The sequence below is a fragment of the Neofelis nebulosa genome, chromosome 4 (genome assembly GCF_028018385.1).
Source record: "Neofelis nebulosa isolate mNeoNeb1 chromosome 4, mNeoNeb1.pri, whole genome shotgun sequence".
Taxonomy (NCBI): domain Eukaryota; kingdom Metazoa; phylum Chordata; class Mammalia; order Carnivora; family Felidae; genus Neofelis; species Neofelis nebulosa.
The window spans coordinates 147,322,090-147,348,284 of record NC_080785.1 but is presented as its reverse complement, the minus strand read 5'-3'; the positions used below and the strand labels follow the sequence as shown (position 1 = coordinate 147,348,284).

Sequence of the window (26,195 nt, the reverse complement as noted above, 5' to 3'; positions counted from 1 at the left end):
CAAATTTTAATTGATTTTTCTTACCTGCAAGCAGTGATCAAACTTATTTTTAAAACATACTTAATTTGATTTAGGTGATAAAGGGATTTGCTTAGGAAAGAGACACTAGAAGCTGCTCTTTTCTACTGGCAAGCATGAGTTGGAAGTTGAATGGTCTTGACTTTTTTGAAATGGTGATTCAATTTATTTTTATAAAAGGAACTTTTGTCCCCAGGACTCTGTTTTAGGTAAATTTATGGCACATGATATCCTTCTTTAAAAATTGTTTTCTAATGTTTATTTTTGAGAGACAGAGACAGAGCATGAGCAGGGAAGGGCAGAGAGTGAGGGAGACACAGAATCCGAAGCAGGCTCTGGGCTCCGAGCTGTTAGCACAGAGCCCGGTGTGGGGCTTGAATCCATGAACTATGAGATCATGACCTGAGCTGAAGTCAGACACTTAACTTGACTGAGCCACCCAGCCACCCCGGCACATGATATCCTTCTTAAATAACATTTCTTTTAATTTGTGTGTCTTTATAAGAGTATTTCAGAAGAAAGATCAGCTATCCTTTATTCTTTCCAAAAGCTACAAGTTCTTGGTGTGCTGTTTGTCATTACCATTGTGCATAACCGATGAGCTTGTTCTTGAGGATCTTCCCCTGAATCCTCCCATAAAATGTAGGCCTCTCTTCCAGTAGCCCCATACTGCATGAAGTATGTATCCTTTGAAAAAGAGCCCTGTTCGAAAGTACTTAACTTGCTTTCCATGAGATAACTATTATGTGTAGCTGCCAGTGGACCATCTGTTTTTGAATCTTATTTCTTAAGGTCTTGTAGTGAGCTTGATGGTAAAATATCTTCATGGAAACAAAAAATATGTGAGATAAATTAAGTAAAAAAAAAAAAGCACGTGGCAAATTTAATTTGAGAATGAACGTAAAAACTGGCCAGCAGGGTACTCGCTGCACCACACAGAGAACAGTGCTTTGCCTTATCTTAGTAGTCAGTACAATAGTATTGAATTGTTTCCAGTTTGTTACCTCCTCGTGCCCTATGACTTGTATTGCAGTGTTTGTGGTTGAACTGTATTACATTTCATGTTATGTTATATATGAATATGTTAAATGGTATTATTATATACATATATACACAAAGGTAAATGAAATGCTTTTTACTAAATATGTGAAATACATATCATGCTGTGTTCTTTCGTGATAATTTCAACTACCTATTATTTCCATCTTCTTCTCTTATTTGTTGGTATTATGCTGCCTTATTGTTTTTTTCATTTCCAGTTGTTCACTTCTTTCAATATTTTCTGTCTTGGTCATCATGAAATTTTGTTTGTTCTTTTTGTCATTTGTACATGTCATTAGCATTTCTTCTCTGGATTCTCGGAGTATTTAGATATCATGAAACAACCACTTCTGTGTGTTTAAGTAAATACATAATCAAAATGCATGAGTTTGTTTTTTTTTATAATGTAAGTGCTCAGACATGTATATTTATGTGTAAATATATATTCATACACGCTCTATAAACCTCAATATGAAACTGATTTCATGATACATACACAGAAAATCTAAATCTGTTACAAAGATTAAAAAATTTTTTTTTAAGGTTTATTTATTTTTGAAGGAGAGAGAGACAGAGCGTGAGCGGGGGATGGGCAGAGGGAGAGGGAGACAGAGAATCCGAGGCAGGCTCCAGGCTCTGAGCTGTCAGCATAGAGTGCAACACGGGGCTCAAACTCAAAGGCATGAGATCATGACCTGAGCAGAAGTCAGAAGCTTAACCGACTGAACCACCAGGTGCTCCAATCTGTTACAGAGATTAAGAGAATAAGCTCTCTAGGGGCGCCTGGGTGGCTCAGTCAGTTAAGCCTCCGACTTCAGCTCAGGTCATGATCTTGCGGTCTGTGAGTTCGAGCCCCGCATCAGGCTCTGTGCTGACCGCTCAGAGCCTGGAGCCTGTTTCAGATTCTGTGTCTCCCTCTTGCTCTGACCCTCCCCCATTCATGCTCTGTCTCTCTCTGTCTCAAAAATAAATAAACGTTAAAAAAAAATTAAAAAAAAAAAAGAATAAGCTCTCACAAATACATCAATTTCTTGTATCACTGTCTGTCACTCATCTGTCGAAGTCCACATGGGTGCCTTTGCAGACTGGGTCATGTGATTCCCGGCGGCTGACATACTTCATTGTCTAGGATGATTCTAGGAAGACTGTGATGCAATGAAAGGTTGGGGCCAATGGATCCAATCTACATAAATAGTGTCTCTTCTTAATTTTTCTTTTCTTCTGTTTCTCATCCTCTCAACTGTATGCTTCTCCTCTAGAAAGCATATACTGTCTTATAGTGAAAATACACATGTACACAGATTTTAAAAAGACGAATGAAAGTTGAGAAAACTTGGAGAGCTGGTGCATATCATTAATCAAGGCAGCAGGGATGTATTCAAGCTCTAAGATGAATGCTGTTTTTTTGCCAGTGGTTCTCAAACTTCAGCGGCTTCCTAATCCCCTGGAGGGCTTGTTAAAATGGATTTCTAGGCCCACCCTCAGGGCCTCTGATTCTGTAAGATGGGATGGGGCATGAGAACGTGCATTTTTAACACGTTCTCGGAAAACTGATGCTCGGGTGGGGGACTGCCCTTGGAGTAGCCCTGTTCTAGGGTCACCGTTTCAGGTGTTTCCAATGAGGAAACCAAGGCCTGACAGGGGAAGGGGCTTGAGTAAGATGTAGTGGGTTGTATCTAGGCGAGGGTGAGAACTGGGTCTTCTGGCTCTGGCTCTGTAGTGTTCTCCTGGGATCTGTGCTTTGATTCTCCAGAGAAGGTGAAGCCCCTTCCTGACTGTCTAAAGAAAGTGTGGGAAGCCAGATTTGCTGCCCTCCCAGATTCCTGTCTGTGGGCAGCACTGTCTCTGGCTGACCTATCTCTTTGCATGTTCTATGGAGAGAGCTTAGTGGTCTGTATTGGTGCCTAATGTTACCCACATATATTTCAACCTCTTCATTTCCATATCCAATTGAATAATTATTCATGGAACATTTGTCTGTTGATTTGTAATCATTTAGAGATTAATACCCGTGTCACCATGTTTCAAACATGGCCTATTAAACTCAGGTCTGTGTTATGCCAAGAAAAAACAAGTTAAAGACAGCGCAGGTTACAAGATTAACCAGAAGGAAAACAGAAATGGCTGGATTTTTACTTGGATCTAAAGGTTTTGCTTTTAGTTCGATGAAATTTTCGTGAAATATTATCTCACTAAGTGAGTTTTCTGCAACATCCTCTAACCTACGTTTTCAACTTAATGTTGGCAAATTCAAATTAAAGTAAACATGATTTTGATAGTTGACTAATTGCCTTCGAATGGCATTTCATGAAATTGTTTTCATAAGAATATTTGAATTTAATTGGCTAAGAAGAGTAACAAGAGTTGTATATTTAAAGGTTCTGGTTATTGATCTAATTTCAGCAATTTTCTTACTGGGATACAGATGGTCACAGTGGCATTGATGTACCATAAATCCAAATAATTGCCACCTGATAATTACACACTAGAACTGGGTGCAGAAATAATTGCTTTGAATGAGTGAGGGAATTAAAATCAGTAGTATTTCCCAAACTGAAGGGGGAGAAAGTTAGCCAATGTAGTGTTGGACTCGATTCAATTCAATAAATCTTGTGATGAAGAGACATCTATATCTAAGGAATCACTCTTCTAGGTAGGTTTTGTCATTCTTATTGGGCCTCAAGGACCAGTGTCTTTGAGTTGTTACAAATTGCTATGAAAATGGATGCAGAGCACGTGTGCATTTATACACACATAACAGTAAATGTTTGCTGGAAAAATTTGATTTAATGATGAAGGCAAAACCCAAATTTTGACACTGATGTTACTGTCTCCAGTTTCATGGGAGCAAAGGGACCAAGTCATAGTGTACATGCCATGATGCAGTCTGTCATCTGGGGGCAATGGAGAAGCATTTGCCTTTTTACATTGTTGGAATGGGGTCTGGGCCACATTTCTGATCCTTCACGTTGCCTTCTCTCTTTTCAGCGTCTTGTGGAGGCTGCAGAAGAGGCACATCTGAAACATGAATTTGATGCAGACTTGCAGGTAACTGATTATAGTTGAGTTAAATTTTTTGTGTGTTGGCTGCAGAACGAGAAACACTAGGTATAGCAAAACACCAGCTTTCAGTGAGAGAGACTTTCAGGAGGATGCTATGCAGTTAAAAATAAGCTTGTCCATTTCTTGACAGGGCAGGGTGGTGATCCTCGACAGTTTTCTACCCTGACAGTTATAGTGAATGATAACACACACTCACGTACATGCACGTAACCAGATTTTGACAAACCCCTCCCCAACTCTGGAGGACTTAACCAGTCAACTAACAATAATAAGCAGAACTCCTAATGGTATATTGATAAGATGGACAGCTTTGGACAGCAGAATATTAGCAAATCCCACTTCCCCGGCTGCATTTTAGGTGACTGAACGCAAAATTGTGACGGATGTAATCTTGAATTGACTGTTATATTATATCTAAAAATTAAATCATTCACTGACATGGCATTTGAACATCTAATTAATAAATTTCTTTCAGTGGCTTTTGTATCCAACTATGACACACTTGCATCTGGCAGAGAAGGATTTTGATGTTGCATATATATATAAAGCATATTAAAAGGCATCAAGGGAATTGAATAATACCTGGAGGTTCCTTTTGGTCCCTCTTGAAGGAAATTTTATCTGTATTGTCAAAATGAGTTCAGTGGTGTTTACCCCCTGCTAAGCAGACAGAAGGAATGAATCTTAATCCTAAAATCTGTACTTTGCTAGAGTGCATCTCCTTTAGTGGCATGTGGTCACAACTAGGAAGTAGTGTTTATTTTGGTATGTTTTCATTTGTTGGAAATGACAAAGGCAGATCTAAGTATTCAAGCACAAAAGAGGTGGTGATACCAAAGGTAGCCTTTGGCTGTATCTCTGTTCCATGGATGTCCCTCTTCATCACTCCCCATCTATGGGTAAAAAAATGCACACTCAAATGGGGGTAATGGAGGAAAGCTTAATAAAGGAAGTATTTACAAAGGTATGGTTCTATTTCTATGGGATTATTTACAAAGGTATGGTTATAGAGAAACCAACAAGCAGTGATGTTTTACCCCAGGGTAAGCCACCCTCCTAGCCTGAGGAACATGAGTGGGGAGTGGTTTCCAAAACCCAGGAAGAGTAGCTGTATGGAAAGGTTATTTGATAGAGGGGTGCGGCCCGTCGTGGTGAGCTAGAAGGGTGGAATTTGGGGGGATAATACCCCAATAACAGTATCTAGCCTTCTGATATCTTGCTGGTACCCACCATTGACTGAATCCAGCTATTGAAGTGGTTGATGTTGTTCTGTCTTCTGAAGCATTTGAGCTAGGTGCATAAGGGTGAAGAATTGGTCTGCAGGGGAAAGAGAAACTATCAACCCCCACCACTTGGTAGTCATTTTCAGGCATAACACCAACATATGAAGCAAATAGAGCCAGGACGGTAGCCAAACAAAAGAGATTCCAGGGAGAGGTGGAGAAGTGCTGGGGACAATCAGTAACAGTAGGATAGTGGTGGAGAGGCCAGCCCAGCAATTTGGGCTAAGTTGCAGGAGAAGGGGCAGAGGAGTCAGCTGAATGGGGCAAGAAGCACCTTGTTTCCTACAGTCACACCTCCATGGCAGCCGCAGGAAGGTCCAGAGGCTATTTACTGGCCACATTTATCTTCAGCGTGCCTCCTCTTCACACAGTTTGGAGTTCCTAGAGTGGGCCAGAGGGACTGAATGGAAGCATCAGGAAGCAACTTTGCAACTGTGAGGATTGTAAGGACCTCTTGAATGTGTTGTCAAGAGAAACTGTCTCCTTCTGGGGAATATTCTGGTTGTAAATTACAGAAACTCATATCAACTCAAAAGAGATTACCGTGTTGAATAAGAGTCCCTGAATCCACTCTAATAAGATGTAAATAAACAAGAAGATATAAATAGATAGGTAGATACATAAATAAATGATAAGGGAAAGCTTTTACAGTAGAATACCAACTAATAAATATAGAAGAAATAGTGGAGATAGAAGATTATAGTAATAATTCAGACAGGAATCTTTAATGGATGCTAAACCTAGTAGGAAAGAGTTTGATGAAGAACAGAATATTGACAATTTCAAAGTATCTGCCCACAAATTACTTACTAATTACAAAGGGGAATATAGCAACTTTACATGGAGAAACCTGGCAGACACTTCCTTAAACAGGTAATCAAAATTAATATCACTGATGACAAGACACAGGGACATCAAGTGCCTCCAGATGTGTGTTGAGCCTTAGGACAGCATCCCTATGTAGAATTCTTGCCCAGAATGTGTAACCTGAATCTAATTATAATAAAACATAAGACAAATCTAGATTGGGGAATATTCTACAAAGCAACTGGCTAGACTCTTCAAAAATTCCAAGGTCAAGAAAGACAAAGAGGGGCGCCTGGGTGGCTCAGTAGTTTAAGTGTCTGACTCTTGATTTTGGCTCGGGTCATGATCTCATGGTTCATGGGTTCGAGCCTTGCATTGGGCTCTGCACTGATGGTGTGGAGACTGCTTGGGATTCTCTCTCTCCCTCTTGCTCTGCCCCACCCCTGCTCGCTCTCTCTCTTGCTCTCTCTCTCTCTCTCTCAAAATAAATAAACATGAGAAAAAAAAAAAGACAAATGTTGAGGACTTGTTCCAGACTAAAGGACACGAAAGACACATGACAATGAAATGCAATGCTTGATCCTAAATTAGATTCAGAACCCAGAAGCAAAGATTTGAAAATGGACCCTGCATTAGATGATAATAATGTATCAATTTTCTGTTGAATTTTCTGATTTCTGTGTATTGTGCTTATATAAGAGAATGTCCTTTTCTTGAGTTTTTCTGGAGCAAACATTTGCACCCACTGGTCCAAGAAATGAGTTTGTAGGAGAGTGAAAAAGATTATTGGAAGTCAGGACTAGTTTGGAAAATCTGGTGTTGATGGCTCATACAGTCAATTTTATTCTGAGATCAGTTGTCTACAAAACACGAGTGGGCAAGAGAGGGAATAATTTAATGAGTTGAGAGGGTTATTTATCCTTCAGCAGAGAACAAATGTTGTGTGGTTTAGGTCAACTAACCTAGAGACACTCTTTTTTGTCCCTTGAAAGCTAGTGTTCCCTTCAAGAGTGCTCTGACTTCCTATTAGGAAGCTTTATAGTGGAATTCTGGTGTAGCAAACAGATTCCCTTGTCAAATGTGGTGCTGTAAGGATAAATGCAGCATTGGCATCTCTTTTCAAAAAAAAAAGAGCGACCGAGAAAAGAGCCTTTGGAGTGTTACAGTTTTTGTTCTCTTGGGAACAAAGAAGGGGAGCCCAGTTTTTCCTCCCTTGGTCATCTGTTTTGTATAAGGTACAACAGAAATATTAGGGGCTACATTTGTGGTCTGAACTAGAGTAGAGGTTAAAAAAATCTGTCAGTATTACAGAGTATCATTTACTACCTGGACCTCAGACCTTGGTGAAATCTTCTCTGGCTCAGAGTAAACCATGTGTGCTTTTGCGAGAACGTATAAGAGAGAGGCCTTTGAGAAAATGATGTGCATGGAAGAATGTGTGTCTTCTGAGATGAAGGTTTTGAAGCCGGGAAGCTTCAGTGCTATTAAGTGCAGGTCTTAACAGCTTGGATGTCAGCCTTGTTGCTATCACCGAGGTAGCAGGTCCGTGTACGGGCTCTGGGTTTATAGCTACGACAGTCCATTAGAGCTGATCAATTGTTAATCTGGGTTCCACTGACCTCTTGGCAACCCCTGCCAGTGGATTGTTTTTATCAAAAAAATTTCAGACTACCATCTGCTCACAGTGAGATAATGCTAAGGACGTCCCTGTGCTATTAGCTCAGGAAGAGCAGAGGGAGCTGGGGGGTCTGTCTTCCTACAGAAAAAATAAAAGTGCTTTTGTGAAATTTCCTCAACTTTGTAGCTTCAAGTTGTAGCTCCCTCCTCTTTGTTCCCTACATAGAAAAGAGGTGATAAGATCTGCCTCTTATTTCAGGTTAAATTGGAGCCTTTGCCTCGTTGCACCATTCAGGAGCTTTGGAAGTGAAGAGTTTGTTTTCCATTGGTAGAATCATCAAAAATTACCACAAGAAAGTCATGTGTCTTTTATTGTCAGGATTTTATTTTTCATTTAAATTTTGTCTTACAGTTTCTCTAGAGGTTTAACATTTTTCTCATGGGCTTATGGCCTTCACATCATCAGTGTCCTTTGTAAGGTCCGTAAACATAGAATTAACTGTTCTTGACAAAAACTGTACTGGGGCAACAGGTAAAATACAACGTTGGAAGGGTAGCATGTGTGAACAGCCCGCAATGCAGTGTCCTCCATGGAAACCAGACCTGCCTGGTCGTCTTTAGTGGCTGGAAAACTTGACTGTTGACACTGGGGTCAGTTCAGCCCTCTGGCTTGTCCCTCTCTATGGGAGGCCTGTGGGTTCTAGATGGGTCTTACCTTGGTTTTGTCCTTTATTCTCTGGTATCTCTCCCTTTGGGCAACTTATAATTGATATGAACAGAGGCTGTGTTAAAATGGCATCTTTGCTTTTTTATTTTGTGCTTTGAATTAACACAGTTTTTTTTTTTAAATATAAAGCTTATATGAGGTTGATAATTGTAATGTGAAGAGTTGAAGAAAAGAACCTGTGTCTTAATTATCACATGTGATTATTGTAGCGTTTCATTATTTTGATGCCAAACCCAACTGGAGTTAGGGAGAGAGTGGTGGGAGCAGAACCTAGGCCGGGTTATCCTAGCAACTAATGAATTTCCAGAAAACTAGGTCTACATATATAGTAGAACTTGGAGAGAATGCTTCTCCCCAACCTTGCTTACTCTTTCTTTTTGGGTTTTTCCATTGGCAGCGAAGAAGATGGAAAAAAAAAGTCCTTTTGACAGTTTACTAAAAACCTGCTTATCTTTGAACCGCAAACATATTTTCTTTGAAAGCTGTCTCCAATAAGTGCCAATTGCACAGAGCTGGTGCACAGCAGAAAAAAAATGTGGTTTTGAATTGTGTATCCTGCAGAAGCCTTTTCCATTGCAAAGTTTTCTATAATAATTTTTCTTTGTTATTTTGTAAGTAATAGGAAAATAAAAAGCCTGGTGATATGCAGAAGGATAACAAAAGTGTAAGTGGGAAGGAACTGGGGAACGGAGTGTCTTGAACGTCCCTCCTTGTCATCCTCAAGCCTCAGACACCTACCTTGCAAACACCGTGGACTGACTTCAACGTTGGGGTGAGGGATTTGGAGTGGGAAGGATGCAAAGACCATGAGGGGAAATCTCCCAGCGGTTGGGCTGGTGGGACGCCAGCCTCCATACTTGTGGGGCCGCTTCCCACGGCCACCTCCTGGCCACCCCTGGTGCAGCATGAGGTCCCTGTTGAGGGAGACCCAGGTGAAGGATGGGGGCCCGTTTGGGAGCCCCAACATCCTCCGCTGTAGGCCACCTGTGTCACCATTCACTGGGAGGAGGAAGCCTTTCCTGGAAAGGATTAGGAAGGGCAGTGGAGCATCAGGGCAGACCTGTCCTTTTCCCTGACAGTCTTTCCCTGCTGGCCAGTGAGGCATTGCCCTGGGGAAACCCGCACGTTGTGGACGCAAGCCAAGGACGGTTTTAGTAGAAGTTCTTCCCGAGCGGAGGAAATCACAGTCCTCAGGGGCTTTTATAGTTATTCCTGACAAGCCCCAGTCTATCCTCATCCTTTTTGCCTGAGCAAGGGGTTGGCTCCTTGCAGAGGGAGGAGGTGGAGCACAGAAGCCCAGGCCCCGGAATTAGAAAATGGTGCTTTTCGTAGAGGTAGCGAATTGACTTTCTGTGCATAAGCAAGAAGGAGAGGGGTCACATCTATAGGAAAATAAATGAAAACAGAAGGAGATTTTCACACTTCCTATTAAAATAAGTGTTCCCCCCACCTCCGCCACTTTTTTCTGATCTAACTTCTGAGAACATGCCTATTGTTTTTTTTTTTTTTCTTCTTTCTTTTTATCAGCTTGGCAGGGGGTCACAGTCTGCATTTTAAGATATTACATTGGGATGTTTCTTAGGGGCCACATGTCGTTTATGCACAAGACTGATGTGTAAATAGTTTCCCAAGAATCCTTAAATGTGAACATTCTAACATCAAAGTCACTCTGTGTACACAATTGTAGTTGTTCATTTGGTTAGAACGTTATGACTTTACATAAGGTCAGGGCATGATTGAGCTTTGTGTTAATCAGTTGTCTGGTAGTCACATGTTATGCACAGGACCCCGACTGTTGGTCATGTGGAAGTGGAAGAAGGGGTGGCAGGTGGAGCCTCAGCTTGACCCAACACAGAGAGCCTTGGCCTAGAGATCTTGAAATGTAGGTTCTAGTAGTTCTTGTCTACCCAGACCATTTACATGCTCAAAGATCTGCTACTGTGGTCTCTTTGCTCATCCATGAAATGATGTACTTGTAAGGTCTAGATGATTTCTAAGGTTTCATCCATCTCTCGTGGGCTGTGATAATTCAACAAGTAGTTGTCCATAACCTCTGTGTCAGGCACTGTGCTATGCATATGGCCACGAGTGCTAAGCCGATGCTGTCCCTGTTCTCACATAGCTCACCATCTAACAGCAGCGACTGATATTAAAACTGTGGTGACATAAATAATTATTACATTTGAATCTTGATAAATGACATGAAAGAGAAGTACAGGGCATTATCACAGTGCACAGCTAGCAGACCTCCCCTAATCTGCGCACCTAGTTCAAGGGACCTTGGAGCAAAGACTCATCCGAGAGTGGGTCTTGATTGAGTGGAAATTCAAGGTTTGCCTCCATCACAGCTAGAAGAAATGTCTCCAGACACAGAGAACCCATAATATCTTTATTTTCCATAAGTGCAAAATTAAAATTATTTGATCTGTTTTCCATATGATAATTTTTCTCACTTCTGAACTCTGATGATACTTTATTTTTGCCTCTTTTTTGATGCTTACCATTTTCTGTTCTGTTAATTTTATTCACGTATGTCTATTTTTTGCTTAACTTAACATTTAGGACTGAGTACAGGACTGGGTACATGTTAGACCCTGTTCTAGGTTGCGGGACTTCCACAAACTGAGATGTGACCCTTATAACCCAGGAAAATTCTAATCTATCTTTTTAAATGTATGCATGTGTATGTATGCATAGTGTGTGTGTGTGTGTGTGTGTGTGTGTGTGTGTGTGTGTATGTATGGTTGCTATAAGGATTACAGTGAGCATCCTTAAGTGTACAGTGTATCTAGACTTAATTTAGTGTATGAAGTACCACTTCACCTGGAAAAAGAACTTTTCACCAGTGTAATTCTACTTAACTACCATTCTTTATGGTATTATCATGTATTGTACTTCTATGTGTTATAAATACCATAATAAATGTTATTTTTATTTTGCTTTATTTTTGGTTTAATCAGCTATTTCCAAAAAAAAAATTAAATAAGAAGAAAGATAGCAATATATTTACCCACACATTTTCCATTTCTGGCACTCTTCATTCCTTCCAATGGATTTGAGTTTCCATCTGTTATCATCTTCAGGCTGAAGAACCTCTTTTAGCTCTTTTTAATTAAAAAAAAATTTCTTTTTTTGCATTGCAGGTCTGGGAGCCACAACTTCTCTCAGCTTTTGTTCATCTAAAAATATCTTTATTTCACCTTCAGTTTTGAAGGGTAATTTTGCTGGTTATAGAATTTTTATTTACGTTTTTTTTAGCACTTTGAAGATATAATCCCATTTTATTCTGATCTTTAATGTTTTATTGATATGTCAGCCATCATTTTTATCTTTATTTTTTATCTTTTTTATCTATTTTTATCTTTATTCCTCTATACAGTAAGTCATTTTTCTTTGCTTTCATGACTTTTCTCCTTATCTTTGATTTTCAGTGTACTGTATAGTATGATAAGTTAATGATGTTTCTAGATGTGATTTTCTTTGTATTTATTCTCCTTGGAGTTTCCTGAGACTGTTGAATATTGTCACCATGTTTGAAAAATTTTTAACAATGTTTTCTTCAAAATTTTACTTACCCCATTCTCTTTACATTTCCTCCTAGCACTTAAGTCACATCTATGTTGGATTGCTTAATATTGTCCACAGGTCATGATAGCTCTTTTTATCATTTGTTTCCAACCCATGTTCTATTAATTAGTCTCCAGGTTCACTAACCCTTTCTTCTGTATTCTCTAATCTGCTGTCAAACTCTTTCATTGATTTTATATGTTGTATGTTTAGTTCAAGAATTATCTTTTTTTTTAATTTTTAAGTTTATTTTGAGAGAGAAAGAGAGAGCATACAAGTGGAGGATGAACAGAGAGAGAGGGAGAGAGAGAGAATCCCAAGCAGCTCTACACTGTCAGTGCTAACATCAAGAGTTGGATGCTTAACCAACTGAGCCACCCAGGTGCTCCAGTTTGAGGATTTTCACGAAATCTTTTTTATAATTTGTCTTTCCTGCTGAAATTCCTAATCTATGCACTGATTATAGTCATGTTGTTGTTTTATTTAAGTCCTTAAACATACCTAAGAGCTGTTTTAAATTTCTTCTTTGGTAATTCCAGCACCTGAGTCATTTCTGTTGACTCCTTTTTTCTTTTGAAGTGAGGGTTTTTTCCCCCCTTATTCATGTGTCTGGTGATTTTTCATTGTATGCTGGACATCATAATTATATCTTTGATTTTTATAAATTTTCTCATCATAACTTAATTTGATCCATGTGGTAGGTGTTCTAAAAATAGCAAATTTATTGAATTTGATTAAATTCGTAGGAAACACTTATTGAAGAGATGAAGAGACAAAATTATATATCATATAGCAGGAAAGCCTCCAGTGATTTGATATTCTGTATTCTAACATCACCTAAACAGTGAGTACAAAGACTTCTTTGTTCCAAAAGTACCACAAAAGATCATTTTCTAGCTGAAAGAATAAGTGCATTTTTGTTGATAAAATTAAACTGTCAATTTTGTTTCTCAAAACCTTATCATTTTTATAGCTTAATTATCTTAGTACAATTATGTGTTCTAAATCCAAATAAAGGTGTTAATAAATTTAAAGACAAAAAAATGCAACTCAATAGCAAAAATAATTGGTTTTGTTTGACCAGTCATCTTACTTTATAGATCAGAGGGGGAAAATTGCATTGTTTGCTCCTTTCAAAGTTATTTTTTATTTGCATGTACGTTTCCATATTAGTGACCTTCTTTTTTCTTTGCTACTTATGTGTTTAGAAACTCTGGGTCTTTAATTTAATTTCATTAACAATCTAGTAAAATGCCTGTGTGTTTTCCTCATTGTCCTAGTTTTCCTTGTCACAACATTCTTTTTTTCTATCATGACCATCTATATCTCAAATTGTAGGTAATAATGGTTATAGAAATGTGAATTATTGCTTTTGAGAGCACTTTCTTTCATACCGAAGTCATTGGTTCTTTTGTGATTCTTTTAACTTTTGGATTTTCTCAACTGGCATTTCTCAAAGCTGGGAATATTTACTTAAGATAAATATTTGTTTAAGACACATTTGTTTTAAATAATATATTTTAAACACATGAAACACCACCAGTTTAAACTTTATTGACCATTCCAATTTACAAATACTTTTAAAATTTAGTTAATTATTTTCACATGCACAATCTGATTGTGGTGTTTCAGACATCAGCCAGTTTGGCTAAAGGGGACATTTTGGGACACTAGGGCCACCTTGGTATATCCACAATAATGTTAGGTAGACACTTGGTGGTTCTGTTAATCATAATATTCAGAGTCCCACAGAACATTTACAGAAACCTTAGTGTCTTTCATTAAGATAGCTAACTGCAGAGGTCATTGGCAGAACCCAGAAATTATTTTGGATCTTTCTCCAGAAAATTCTTTGGCAGCAGTGGCAGTGTCCGTAGGTTGCTGATTTTTCACCAAGGATCTTTGTGGTCTAGGCATTTGGCAACTGCTATCGATTTTTTAAAGTAAAACTTGAACTTGGTGGCAATCCAGAAAGTAGGCAACTCAACAGAAATTTTCTAATCTCACTTAAGCCTGTTGATTAAGCACCTCATATATACACAGGTGAATTAATTCTCACCTTTTATACTTTCAGGTTAGTTTGTGATGTGGTTTTCATAATGCATACAACATGGATGGATTTCCCTTATGTATATGTTTCTAACTATATCAGTAAAGTTATGTTTAATGGTTTCTATTAAATCCTTATATCTTATTAAGAGATTTTTTTTTTCATTTCATAAGTTTCTGGGTCAGAATTTACCAGAATTTATCAAAGGATATGGTAATCCAAATTCTTCAAATTGAAATTTCTTACATGACTGACAACTTTAGGACATTTCTCTTTGCTGGTTAATAAACATGAATAGAATATATTAACTATGATAAGAATAATAGACACAAGTATGTATTAAGTGCAGGCACTGGCTTAAGTGCTTAACAGGCATTATTTCATTTATTTTCCTTTCCATGATTCTGTGAGATAGATACTGTTATGATCTCTGTTTAATATATGGAGAACCAAGATTGAGAGATGACGTGATGTGTCCATGGTTTTACAACAGTGAGTGAGTGAGCCAGAATTCCTACCCAAGTCTGATGGCCCTAAAGACCAGTAAGTTATGTGGGGTTATGGAGCCACAGGTTTTAATATTGACCTTAATTTTCACTGGACAACATCTTGTAAGGCAACAAATTTAAGATGAAAGTTATCATGGGTTATTGAAAAGGTCTGTCAAATTCTTCAAAAAGAAATACTTTAGAGTGGTAAATTCTGACCCAGAAACTTATGAAATGAAAAAAAAATCTCTTAATAAGATATAAGGATTTAATAAAAATGATCAAACATAACTTTACTGATATTGTTAGAAACATATACATAAGGGAAATCCTTCCTCACCTGGAAATTAGATCTATCCTCTGCACAGTAACCACTGTGACCTTTTAAGATGTAAATAGGGTCAATACATATTTGCTTATTAGGCTTACACTGTTCTCATACTTAGAATACAAAATGAGCTCTCCATGTACCTACAGAGTACTACACACTCTACTCAAGATGTGCATTAACAGGCACCTCCAACTGTGTCTTTGTGCCCTCTCTGCCCCTGACTCATTTTCTTCTTTTCCTGGAGCACACCAGTAGGGTTTGCTTGTTTGTTTTCTGTTTCCTCCAGAAAAACATGAGCTCCATGAGGGCAGGCACCTGACTTGTGGTTGATGTCCACAAGTACTGATTAGAATTAATTGAAATTTCTAATGGTAATATAATTACTAAAATCCACAGCTGACTGGTGATCACTAGGCTTGTGCATTCTTAGTAATTTTTGAAGCTGTGATCTGTTTATTTTCATTGGAAAGAAATTTGATCCTTTCTTCAAATAAATACTAATGGCTTGACCAGAAGTGATTTAATTACTGCTGTAATATTCAAAGATGTTTTCATATATTAATGGCAGCCATTTATTGAAAGAGTTGGCTTTTGATATCACTTGTAATAAATTCATGAATTTGCTAATTTTCCTCATGCAAATAATAGTTTTCTGCCATTCAATATGTAGTTACAAATATATGAATATGCTAATTAAGTACAAACTAGACAATTAATTATATTTATTGAATATTGTATTAAATGAATACTTACCAAGTTATTTTATTAAACAGGTATGTACTTGTAGAAAAACATGTTTAAAATTGGAAAGGAGAAAATTTAGAAGGGAAACATGCTCTTAAAACTTGGGTTTCCTCTTTGAAAAGGAAATCATCTGAATCTTTGTGTCTACCAGAAAGTGAACTTCTAACATTATCATCTCCTTGGAATACCTGTAATAGCTGTAACAGTTAGCCAGCCCCTCATGAAAAATCCTAGATCTCGTTGCACTTGTCCATAGCAAAATAAAATAGCAACGAAATAAATAAATAGAATTGAAAACAAAACAACCTTTCTCATGTTGGGGTAGTCATTAATGGTGGGAAAAAATATTCTTCCTTTAAGTATTTCATTAGGTAGCCAGCAGCCTGGAAGTTTTGCTCATCAGCTGTGTGACCTTGGGAAAGTCATGTGTCCTGCCAGACCTCGTGTTACTTCGTGTTACTGGGGACAGGGGTGTTGCTGGCTTGATTTTCCTTTCTGATCTAGAACTACCTAGGTCAATAAGGTTGTGACATTTCACATGAGAAGGATAGCAATCATTTGTCCTTAGGTTGCATGCTCATTCTTTTAGGGAATCCAGCAACTTCTGAGCATAACCATTGTTGTAAGGGAAACATTTCTGAGAATAAAATTCCTTTTCTTGTTTTCCCTCCTTCTAAATAGATACAAACTTTGTACTTTAAACTTGAAAAAGGGAGAAATTTCAAGAAAAGATAGCTTGATTGGATTATTTCCAGATGCCCCCATAAATAATTTAATTATGTTAGATTTAAAGAGGTTCTTATGAGTAATATCCTTTGTGTGTGTGTGTGTATGTAGGAGCACGTGTGTGCAAGTGTATGTGTGTATGCATGTATGTATGCATGTGCGATTGCATGTATGTATGTGTGGTATGCATGTGCATTTATGTGTGTGTATTTGTATATATGTTTGTATACTGGGTATGCATGTGTGTATGTATATGTGCACATGTCCATGTATGCATGTGTATGTGTGTGTGTGGGGGTGTGATTTTAGGAACCTAACTGTGGAACCGAAATGACTTGCTTCACTCCACCTTAGTTTTCTGTAGAGTTAAAGAAATTCAGAACCAAATCAAACCTTTGCTCTGACATATTTGGAAGTGATTATGTTGTGCATATGAATGTGTTCATAATTTATACTTCTTCCTAAAAGGTTTCAGGTGGCTGAGAACATACAACCACCAAGAAGAAAACTTTTTTCTAGGTTTTAGAAGCTTTTGTCATCATTCTACATCATGAGATTGGCTGATTGGTCGTGGTAGTTCTGATTCAAGGAAGCAAGAATGGAGAGGAGGAGACGGATTTACATTTTCATAGTAATATTCTCTGAAACTCAGGTCAAGAGCACAATGAGCCACAACCTACTTTCATCTGGTCAAAATGCTTTTTTGATTATGAGGAAATAAAAGAAGATTCATATTATCTGACGATTAAGAATCTGGATGAGCTGTCCAGAGAATGCCTTCTAAAGGCTGAAAGACACTGGTTTGAGTCTTGGCCTTTTTTCTTTACTAGTGATGAGACCAAGGGCAAATTCCTTAGCCTGTTGGACTCTTAGTTTCTTCTTCTGCATAATTCGGTTGGTGATACTCTCCTTAAGGGCATCAAACTTCCATAGGGGTTTAGACCACACGAGGTATTTAGCACACTGTCTAGTACAGAAGATGATCCCAGTTTGGGGTAACCGTTAGCATCATTGTGATTATTATTTTGGCCAATACTCTTGAAATGCAGAGAAATTAATCCCACTTGTAATTGCATATGTGGTCTCTGCCTCCTTTGAGGACCGTGAGCTCTGTGAGGCAGATACCACGTCTGTTTTCCGGCATTATGATTGGGCTAAGGCACACAGCTGGCACTCAGTAAATACCTGAAGAGTGACTGACTGGGGGAGAAAAATGAAGGATCATCTCAAGAGTTAGATACCCATTAGGAAGGAGGTTAAAAGCATCACTTGGCAAAGGAAAAAATGCAGTGCTGCTGGAATTGGTAGTAACTTTGCAGCAGGAAGGCTGCCCAGGCTTAGAATCGGAGCCATTTCCAGCCTCTTTGGGAGGCTGGTGAATCACAGGATTAGGTGTTTTGTGTCCACCCAGGGGCTGAACTCAGATCACCTTTGGCCATACCTGTGCCCTCCTGGGTACGCATGGCGGATAGTCAGAAGCAGGGAGAGCAAAAGACGTGGAACAATATCCCTTTGTAATCATCAGCCGGTTTTGGAGCACGAGGCTAACTAATTGTGCAGTTTGGTTTCATTGTTGTCTAAACAAGTTTCCTTACATGTCAGATGAGAAACAAACAGGAGACTGCTGCTAGGACATATTTTATATTCCTGTTCTAGTTTCATTAATAGCTCTAAAGGAAATCTCTCTTGTAACTACCTTGAGTATTCTGTCTTCATTATTAAATACCAACCATTTTTTATATCCTACACCTCTTTTTGACTCTCTGTGCCAAATTTTTCTGTGACCTTCTAAATAAAAAATGACATTGAACTATAGAGCAGGTGGTTTTCTGGGAGCATGCCTTTCTCATTTAAATTTCCAGAAGCACCACCATGCTCATAGAAATGTCTTTAGCGGGACAGATGTCTGGAATCTATGGCTTTATTTATTTCACTTCAGAGACAACATTAACTATCAGGTTAATAAACTCAGCAAAATTCTCTTTAGTTGGGAGCCACCTAAATGGACTTTGTGCGTCTCTTATGTCATAACCTCAACTGCAGGTTTTAACCTTGAATCTCAATCACACCCCCTGCCAGGTCCACATCCTGCCTCAGGATATCATTCCAGAGGAGTCACAGGATCTTGACTCAGAGTAAGAGGTGTGCCTTAAACTTTAGCCTGTCGGGTGAGGTAACGTTTGGGGGAGGTTGGTGTTATTATTGCTTCCACTTCATGAATGATAGAACTGACGGTTAGAAAAGTTAAATAAATTACCCGGTTACATGGGACGATGTGGTGGACCTAGGGTCGGAAATTAACTGGTTTTGATTCCATGAACAGAGTATTAACACTTTCTAGAAAGCATCCTTTGTTTATGGATATTTATTTCCCTGGTCTTTCTTAGAGCTGGTGTTGAGTGATTGGAAGTTGTAATGACTTTGGAAAGCAGACTATCAAAGGCATAGGTTGAATTCAGTTGAGTCAGGTAGGTGTTGTTTTTATTTCCTTGCTCCACTGGGCTATGTACAACATCTTCTGCAGTGTTTGATGCTATTGTTGCTATTGTTCCTACATTTTCTGAGGTCACCCTTTACAATCCACGGGATGCTCTCCCCAGGGGGTACGGAGCTCTGCTCTCAGATGAAGCCAGAGGCACCTCTGGAGAGATGTTGCTGCAGTGAGCTTGTTGATGGTGTGTGGGGACATCTGTAATCTACAGCATTTCTGTACCAAGGGCCCTGAGTATTTACTCACTCACTGATTCTTTCTTTCTTTCTTTCTTTCTTTCTTTCTTTCTTTCTTTCTTTCTTTCTTTCTTTCTTTCTTTCTTTCTTTCTCTCTCTCTCTCTCTCTCTCTCTCTCTCTCTCCCTCTCTCTCTCTCTCTCTTTCTTTCTTTTCTTTCTTTTCTTTCTTTTCTTTCTTTTCTTTCCCTGGATCCACCTGCCCAGGAAAAGATTTCAGAATATTTCCTCTGAGCTTTGTGAGAGCAGGCAGGAAGCCGGCAGCAATTGGAGGTGCCTGATGCAGTCTGTCAGACACGCTGTGCTCTCTTTGTTTCTTTCCCTTGCCTTTTTTCTCTCATCTTTAAGTCTAATAGACTAAAGATGGGGAAAAGGCAGAGCAGGTGACTCCTGCTCCTGAGCAAGGAAGTCCTTCGGCGTCCCTTGGGAGTGTCTGCTGCTAGGATTCAGGTTACTGATGTACGTTCTTCCAACGTGGCAGCATCCAGCTCTAATTTGAAAAGTTCACCTGGACTCCATGAGGGGAGAGCTGTTGTTGTCGTATTTGCTTTTCTGAGAGAGGGAACCATTTTCTGCTGTATGGTTATCATGTTGAGGGTTGAGAACCCAGGCACGTTGGCGATAAGGATTTAATGAATACATATGAGAAGAGGAGATTCAGGCCACTGAGCAGCACATTGCCCTAGGCCACTTCCCATTTCAGGCTCGTGAGATATTTAGGGGAGTAAATTTCAGATGATCATGGAAGGAAAAATATTCAAGGGGCATTGGGGTGAGAGATACATTCTCATCTGCGTTTTCAACAGCAGGTAGGTGGTGCATGTCACTGACAACCTTGTGCATCACCTCTCAGTTTTGTCCGTTGTCTTTGTTTTTATAATTCACTTATAGCTTTAAAAAATATCATTAGGCCTGCCCTTGTGTTCATTATTCCACATGGCAGAGAAGATGTGCTTTTAATTTATTCTTTGCTTCTAATTGTAGTGTGTGCATGTCAGGGTTCACTGGCTAGAGAGAGAATGAGCCCTGCTTTTGTCAGGCAGATAATTGAACCTGGTAACGATTACTGTCAGAAATCCCCTGGGGTTGCGTTCATCCCTGTCCATCGTCCCTCATGGTGGTTTCCAGCATCTCGTGTGCTGGGACCCTGAGGACTTTCCCACGGGAAATAGCAAATCAGAGTCTGTGTGCTGCAGACCCCGAATGCACTAACGTCGGTACCTTTTTTTCCTGGGTTTGTACCGGTCTCTCGTGCTAGGAACTTCTGAAGAGAACGTTTTTCAGTTTTGAAATGTTTAAAGAAATGTTTGCAGTACAGGCAACAAAGGACTAGTATCAAGGATAGAGACAGAGCTCCTCATACCGATAACAAAGATATAATAAAAACTCTGTCATAATAAAAATTCCTTCATATCAATTCATTGTAAAGAAGGAGCAGAAAAATGGGCAAAAGACGTGAACAGTCACTTGACAGGAGTGGAATCACATGGACCAAAAAAAGGTGCTCAGTTTCACTGATAAGCAAAAGCAAATTAAAGCAGTGAAATACCATTTTGACTGATCAGTTGGCAAAGTAATGGAGATGAGGATGGTGATGATATCAGAGTGGGTAAGGCCGGGAACAGCGTGGCTGTGCTGGTACAGCCACCCGACAGGTCGGGTTTGCAGAAGTTTATGAAACTGAAAACGCACAGACCCTACGAGCCATCGACCCCACATCTTGTGTCTGCTTATAGAAACACTGCCGTGTCTACTTGTGCGGGAAAGGCTGAGACAGTGGCATATCCGTGCAATGGGATCCTAAGGGGTAGCTAAAAGGAATGAAGCAGATATATACAGGTAATTGGAAGGACGATGTCCAGAACATAGGTTAACTTTAAAAATCAAAGGCAGGGTTAAGAGCTATGTGTACAATATGATATAATTTAGGTTAAAAAGAAAACGATCATACAGATAGTGAGTGTTAATATATGTCTATTATTATAGAGGAAAGGTCTGTTGGTTGCACCTGGGGAGGGGCCTGGTATTAGCACTGGAGTCAAAGGGGATGTGATTGTTATCTGGGATGCTTCTTATTTTATTACAAAAAAAAAATTGGGATAATCAAAGTTGAATTGTAAAGTTTTCTTTCAAGAGAGAAAGAAGAGATGGGTTGGTGGGCAAAGACCCATTAGTTGTGCTGCGTGCCTTGCAGTAGCTCCCATTGATACCACTCCTTTTCATTCTCTTTATAAGGCCTCAGGATCCCACCGCCCTGGAGGGTTCTGGCAAAGATCAAACGGGACCTGTGTGCATCTTGCCCTCCCCTGCATCCTGGGCCCTGATCATGGTGCCTGGCATAAGGCTGGCCCTGAATCATTATGTATCGGGTTGACAGCGAATGTGGAGATCTGCCGTGGAGGGCTTTGTTGACCACGGCTGCAGGCATGTAACCGGTGATAGATTATTGTCATCTGCCTTGCTGTCAGAGGTGTCCTGGCTTTTGATTCTGGAGAGCCCACTCTGTATTTAGGTCTGGGTTTACCTAAGCCTCCATTTGCTTTCCTGAGCAGGGTGTCTCTTAGTCTGTGTAATAGAGGGGCCTCCTGCCCCTTTGTTTGAGGGCTCTCTGTGACCTGCCAGGGAGTGTTACAGCCAGAGCTGAATTCTTGGGCACATAGGGCCCCAAGCTTGGTTTAATGCTCTGCTGTTGCTATATTGCAATTATTTTTTAGAATTAATTTGTTTATTTCTTTTTGAGCCCACAGCACATTCTTTCTGTTAATTGTACATTTGGGCCTGACTTAGTGTATATAAATTATACATCAACCTACATAAAAGACAAAAGGAAATAGGATATGGTGACTTAAATAGAAATATACTGAAAATATTAAATTATGTACTTTGGCAAAATGTTACAATTTTCATTCTTCTTCCATTTCATTGAGAAATAATTTACATACTTGACTGTATAAGTCTGAGGCGTATAGCATGATGGTTTGACCTACGTGTATTGTAAAATGGTTAGCACAATAGATTCAGCTAACATCCATCTGATTTTTTGTCATCCTTACATTGGTATCTGCAATCTGCTTGTTTGGGTAATGGGCCTCCTCTTCCAGGTTTGCCTTGGCAGACTCAGTTCTTCAGCAGTCAGCCCAATGGGGGTTTCTGGGTGTGACTGCTGGGAATGTGTCTGGGCAGGTGGGACCTGCTATTATCTCTTTTCAGGAAAGGCAACTGCGAGAGCTCTGAGGACAGGGGTGGGAGTGTGCCTGGGTGGCACTGTTGGCCCGGTCCCCCACCCGAGTGACTCTGTAGGAAGGGCGCTGTGCTGGCCTGGATTCTCTGGTCAGGCTTCCGAGACGGGTGGGCCTGGGCGCTATGTTCAATGTTAGGTGGGGCTATGAATTAGCTTCCCTGCCCTGGCAGGGTCTCAGGCCACGGCCCAGGGCTTGTACAGCTCATTGTTTGGGGGCCCGAGTCAGGCCCGAGTGCGCACCGATTTCCCTGGTTAGGGGAGGCCACCGGTTTTGCTCTGCAGACGGGGGAAGCCGTGGCCTATGCTCTGTGTTCAGAGTGTCACTGTCTATAGGGCCGCTGAATGGGCTCTGCAGCAACCCCTGTGCTCTGTTAGGTTCCCGGGTCAGACAGGCCGAAGGCTCATTTCAGGGAAGGTCACGGCCACAGAGTAGACTCCCTGCCTGCCAGAGGCCGGGGGAGGAGCAGCTCTTAACCCAGCAAAGGGCTTGTTGTCCTAGCTCGGGTCAGCTCGCAGCCCAGTTCCCTGGCTGAACGGGGCCACGGGCCTTGCTCCGTCTGCTCTTCCCTCAGCTTGAGTGCCCCTGGGCCACACAGCTTCCAGGCGTGGTGCCAGCCCTCTAGTCAGGAGGGGCCTCCACGGTGGGCGCGGCTATGTCTCAGCCCCCTTGCCCGGGTGGGAGGTGGGGCACCATCCAGCCTCCTCTCAATTTCCCAACAGGCTCTCAAGATAGGAGGGGCCAGGAGCTCAACCTCAGCCTTGGCTATGCATCAGCCTTCTCGCCTGTGCACAGCGCGGAAGCCCGCATGCTCAGTGCTGGCTGTGCCCTGGGGGCGAGGGGGATCAGCTGTGCCATCCTGCCTCTTGCACACGGCTGCCAGGAGTTGTGGCCAGCCCTTCTGGTCACATGGGACCAGAGCAGCTGGGGCTGTGACTCAGCACCTTGCATGAGTGGGGGCAAACTGGTCTCTGGACCACCCCAGAGCCCACCCCACCAAGATCTCTGGTCAGAGCCCGCCCCTGACTCGGTTGTGCAGAGGAGGAGAGCCGCCGGCTGGGGTCGCCGCTTGGGCACTGCGGGCGGGAACTCGGTCCACATGTGCTGGTTGTTGCCAGCCCCTCCCCTTCTTCATCACAGTCTGATCCCCAGCGTCTGGGCCCCGAAGATTCCCCTGCAGTCCCCGTAGTGTGAGATCAGGGTAGGGGCTCCCCCAAAGTGACCCACGATGCTGGGGAAGGTTGGTTGTCACCCCTGGGCTTTCCTTTCCAACCGGTAGGAACCGGAGGCTCTGGGGGATCTTCCTTGGGGTGGTCCTGCACTGGCCTGGGGGAGGGGAATGGGGTGCACGTGGAACTGCTCCTCTTACCCCCTAACACTGTCTGTCTTGGTCTCTGTGGTGCGGGGGTGCTTCCCCCTTCTCTCAGTGACGTCTTGTTGGTGAGTAGATGTTGGCCGTTCTCACGAGGGGAGCAAAGTCAGGAACAAGCCATGTCACCATCTTAGTGATGTCACTACCCTTGAAAGTCTTAATAAATTTTGAATGAGAGGCCTGCGTTTTCCTTTTGCATTGTGCCCTCCCGATGATGTAGCCAGTTGTGGTTAGAGCGACTTCTGGTGCCTGCCCCTGGCCAGGCAGGGAGTACACCTGATGAGAACCCTGGACCCTGGTTGGAAGAGAAGCTTTTGGCTCATGGCCCCAGAAAAAGCAGACAGCTCTGATGTTGAGGCAGCAAAAGGAGCTCTTTATGGCAGCCCAGACTTTCATGTTTCTCAAAGGAGACCATGGAATCTGTTTGTGTTTTCACCCAGAGGGCAACAACCACTTTCTCCTTTTGTGCCTGAACGCATGTTAAATGAGGACAGTTCCTGATGGGCCTGCCCCTCTCTGAAGGCAGGCTCTACTCCGTGGCTGATGACGATGATGAGGCTTTCATCCAGCCAGTGGAGGTCTCTGGTTTGCATTTCAGTCAGGTCCTGAGCTGCAGACGGAGCCAGGACCTCTGGCGGGCTCTGCACGCTGTGCGACGGGGCCAGCGGCCAGGAGGCAGCCTCTGCCGCATGCCCAGCAGCTTCTGGACTGCCGTGGTCCACGCACTTGGATTTCTCCACACGGCCACTGTTTACCATTTCCATCATCTCCCCACATTCGTGCATCTCTACATCCCTGCGTCTCCCGTATCTTTGCACCTCTGCATCCTGGCATCCCTGCCTCCCTCACATCCTTTGCATCCCTGGACCCCCACATCTCTGCATCTCCATACTTCTGTGTGTCTCCATCCCCTCGTCCCGGCATCTCTGCACCCCACACCCCTGCATTTCCTGCATCTCCGTATCCCATCTATCTTATTCATGGAGCTGGACAAGGGGACGCAGGAGGAGGAGATGGGATGTACCCATGGTTGTTTCTCCTGCTTGAGGAGGCAAGCCCCAGTGTTCTGTAGTTTTAGTGAACAAATCCTGAGCTGCAAGCGACACTGAGATCCCAAGCCCCAGGTCATCCCATAGCTCTGCTTTGTTACCCAGCATAGAGTCCAGCCTTTGGGAGATGTGATTCATTGAGTGATCCTCACTGCTCTTCCATGGACCTAGATTGGAGATGGACACATGGTCTCTTTGAGAACCCAGGTTTCAATGGAGAAGTTAAAATCAGCATATTCTTAACCTTGGATATATTAGCCACCCCAGGGCACATTGGAGGTTGGTTGGTTGAAGTGAGAGTTAAGTTGGTCCTCTTGGTCAGACAGTTGAATTTAATGACTATAACACGAGTGTATATATCCTGGACGACTCTCCAGGCACATGTTGATCTCTGGCGTATATAGTGGGCAAGAGGTATGTCTGTGTCATCGATTTGCTAGTTGGAGAGAGCTGGTAGACACATTTTTATTTGTATTCTAAAGATGCAGGGTGTTTGCAAACTTTACTTCAGACACCAAAGTCTCATTTAAAATATACTTATTTTTCAAGAATGCCATAAAATAGCAATAATTTTATAGCTCCAAATTATTTTGATCTTTTTCAGCCTTCCATCTTGGTTATAAACTGTACTTTACGTGTCTGTCATAATATTTGCCTTTCCATTCCTTTTAACGGGTTGCGATATTTTGGAATCAATTACGCAATGCTTTTGTTTCTCACATTAAATAACCACCAATTCTTTCCTTAAATATTTTGAATATTGAAAATAATTTCTTAGGTGACATTAATTATGATGCACATCCCTGCTGAGCTATTCTTCCCTGGTGATATTAACGATAGTGTTTTGGCATTCCTGACTGGCTCTGTCATTAACCCATCATAAATACCAGCCCCAATTAATGTGCAGAAGTAAAATCAGTTGAGGAGTGAAATGTATGTGCAGCAAATAGAGAGTAGATGGTGTGTCTTTCCCTGGGGAACAACTGAATTTGTCAAGTGTCACATCTGAATTCTTAATGGTTTTCTTTGTGAAAAAATGCATTCTTTGATTTTTTTTTCATTTTACAAAATAATCTGTAACCACAGTTGGCAGTGATGTCTGTTTGCAAAATCTTACCCTTTGATTTCTTTCCATTCCGTTAAGTCAGAAAATCCTTTTTTGATTCAAAGATATGCCGTGTAGCTCCTTATTTATGTGTCTGCTCATATTCTCTCTACCTCTGTCTTCTTTTTACTCTTGATTTTTTTTCCCTTTTCTGTCCTTTCTCTCATCCCTCCTGAATCTTTATCATTCACTCCCTCTTTTCCCTCCATCCTTTTTCCCTCCCTTTCTCCCTCCCTCCCTCCT

The 26,195-nt window shown here is 41.2% G+C and overlaps 1 protein-coding gene across 5 annotated transcripts in view; it reads left to right on the top strand.

Annotated features, from left to right (window-relative positions):
* The window catches only part of CACNA2D3 (calcium voltage-gated channel auxiliary subunit alpha2delta 3), an 860,192-nt gene that overhangs the window by 246,123 nt on the left and 587,874 nt on the right, over positions 1 to 26,195 (top strand). For all 5 annotated transcript variants that reach the window (XM_058726526.1, XM_058726525.1, XM_058726524.1 and 2 more), the window contains one exon: positions 4,048 to 4,107. In XM_058726526.1, coding sequence (XP_058582509.1) covers positions 4,048 to 4,107 — 60 coding nt within the window. The remainder of the gene's footprint in view (positions 1 to 4,047; positions 4,108 to 26,195) is intronic.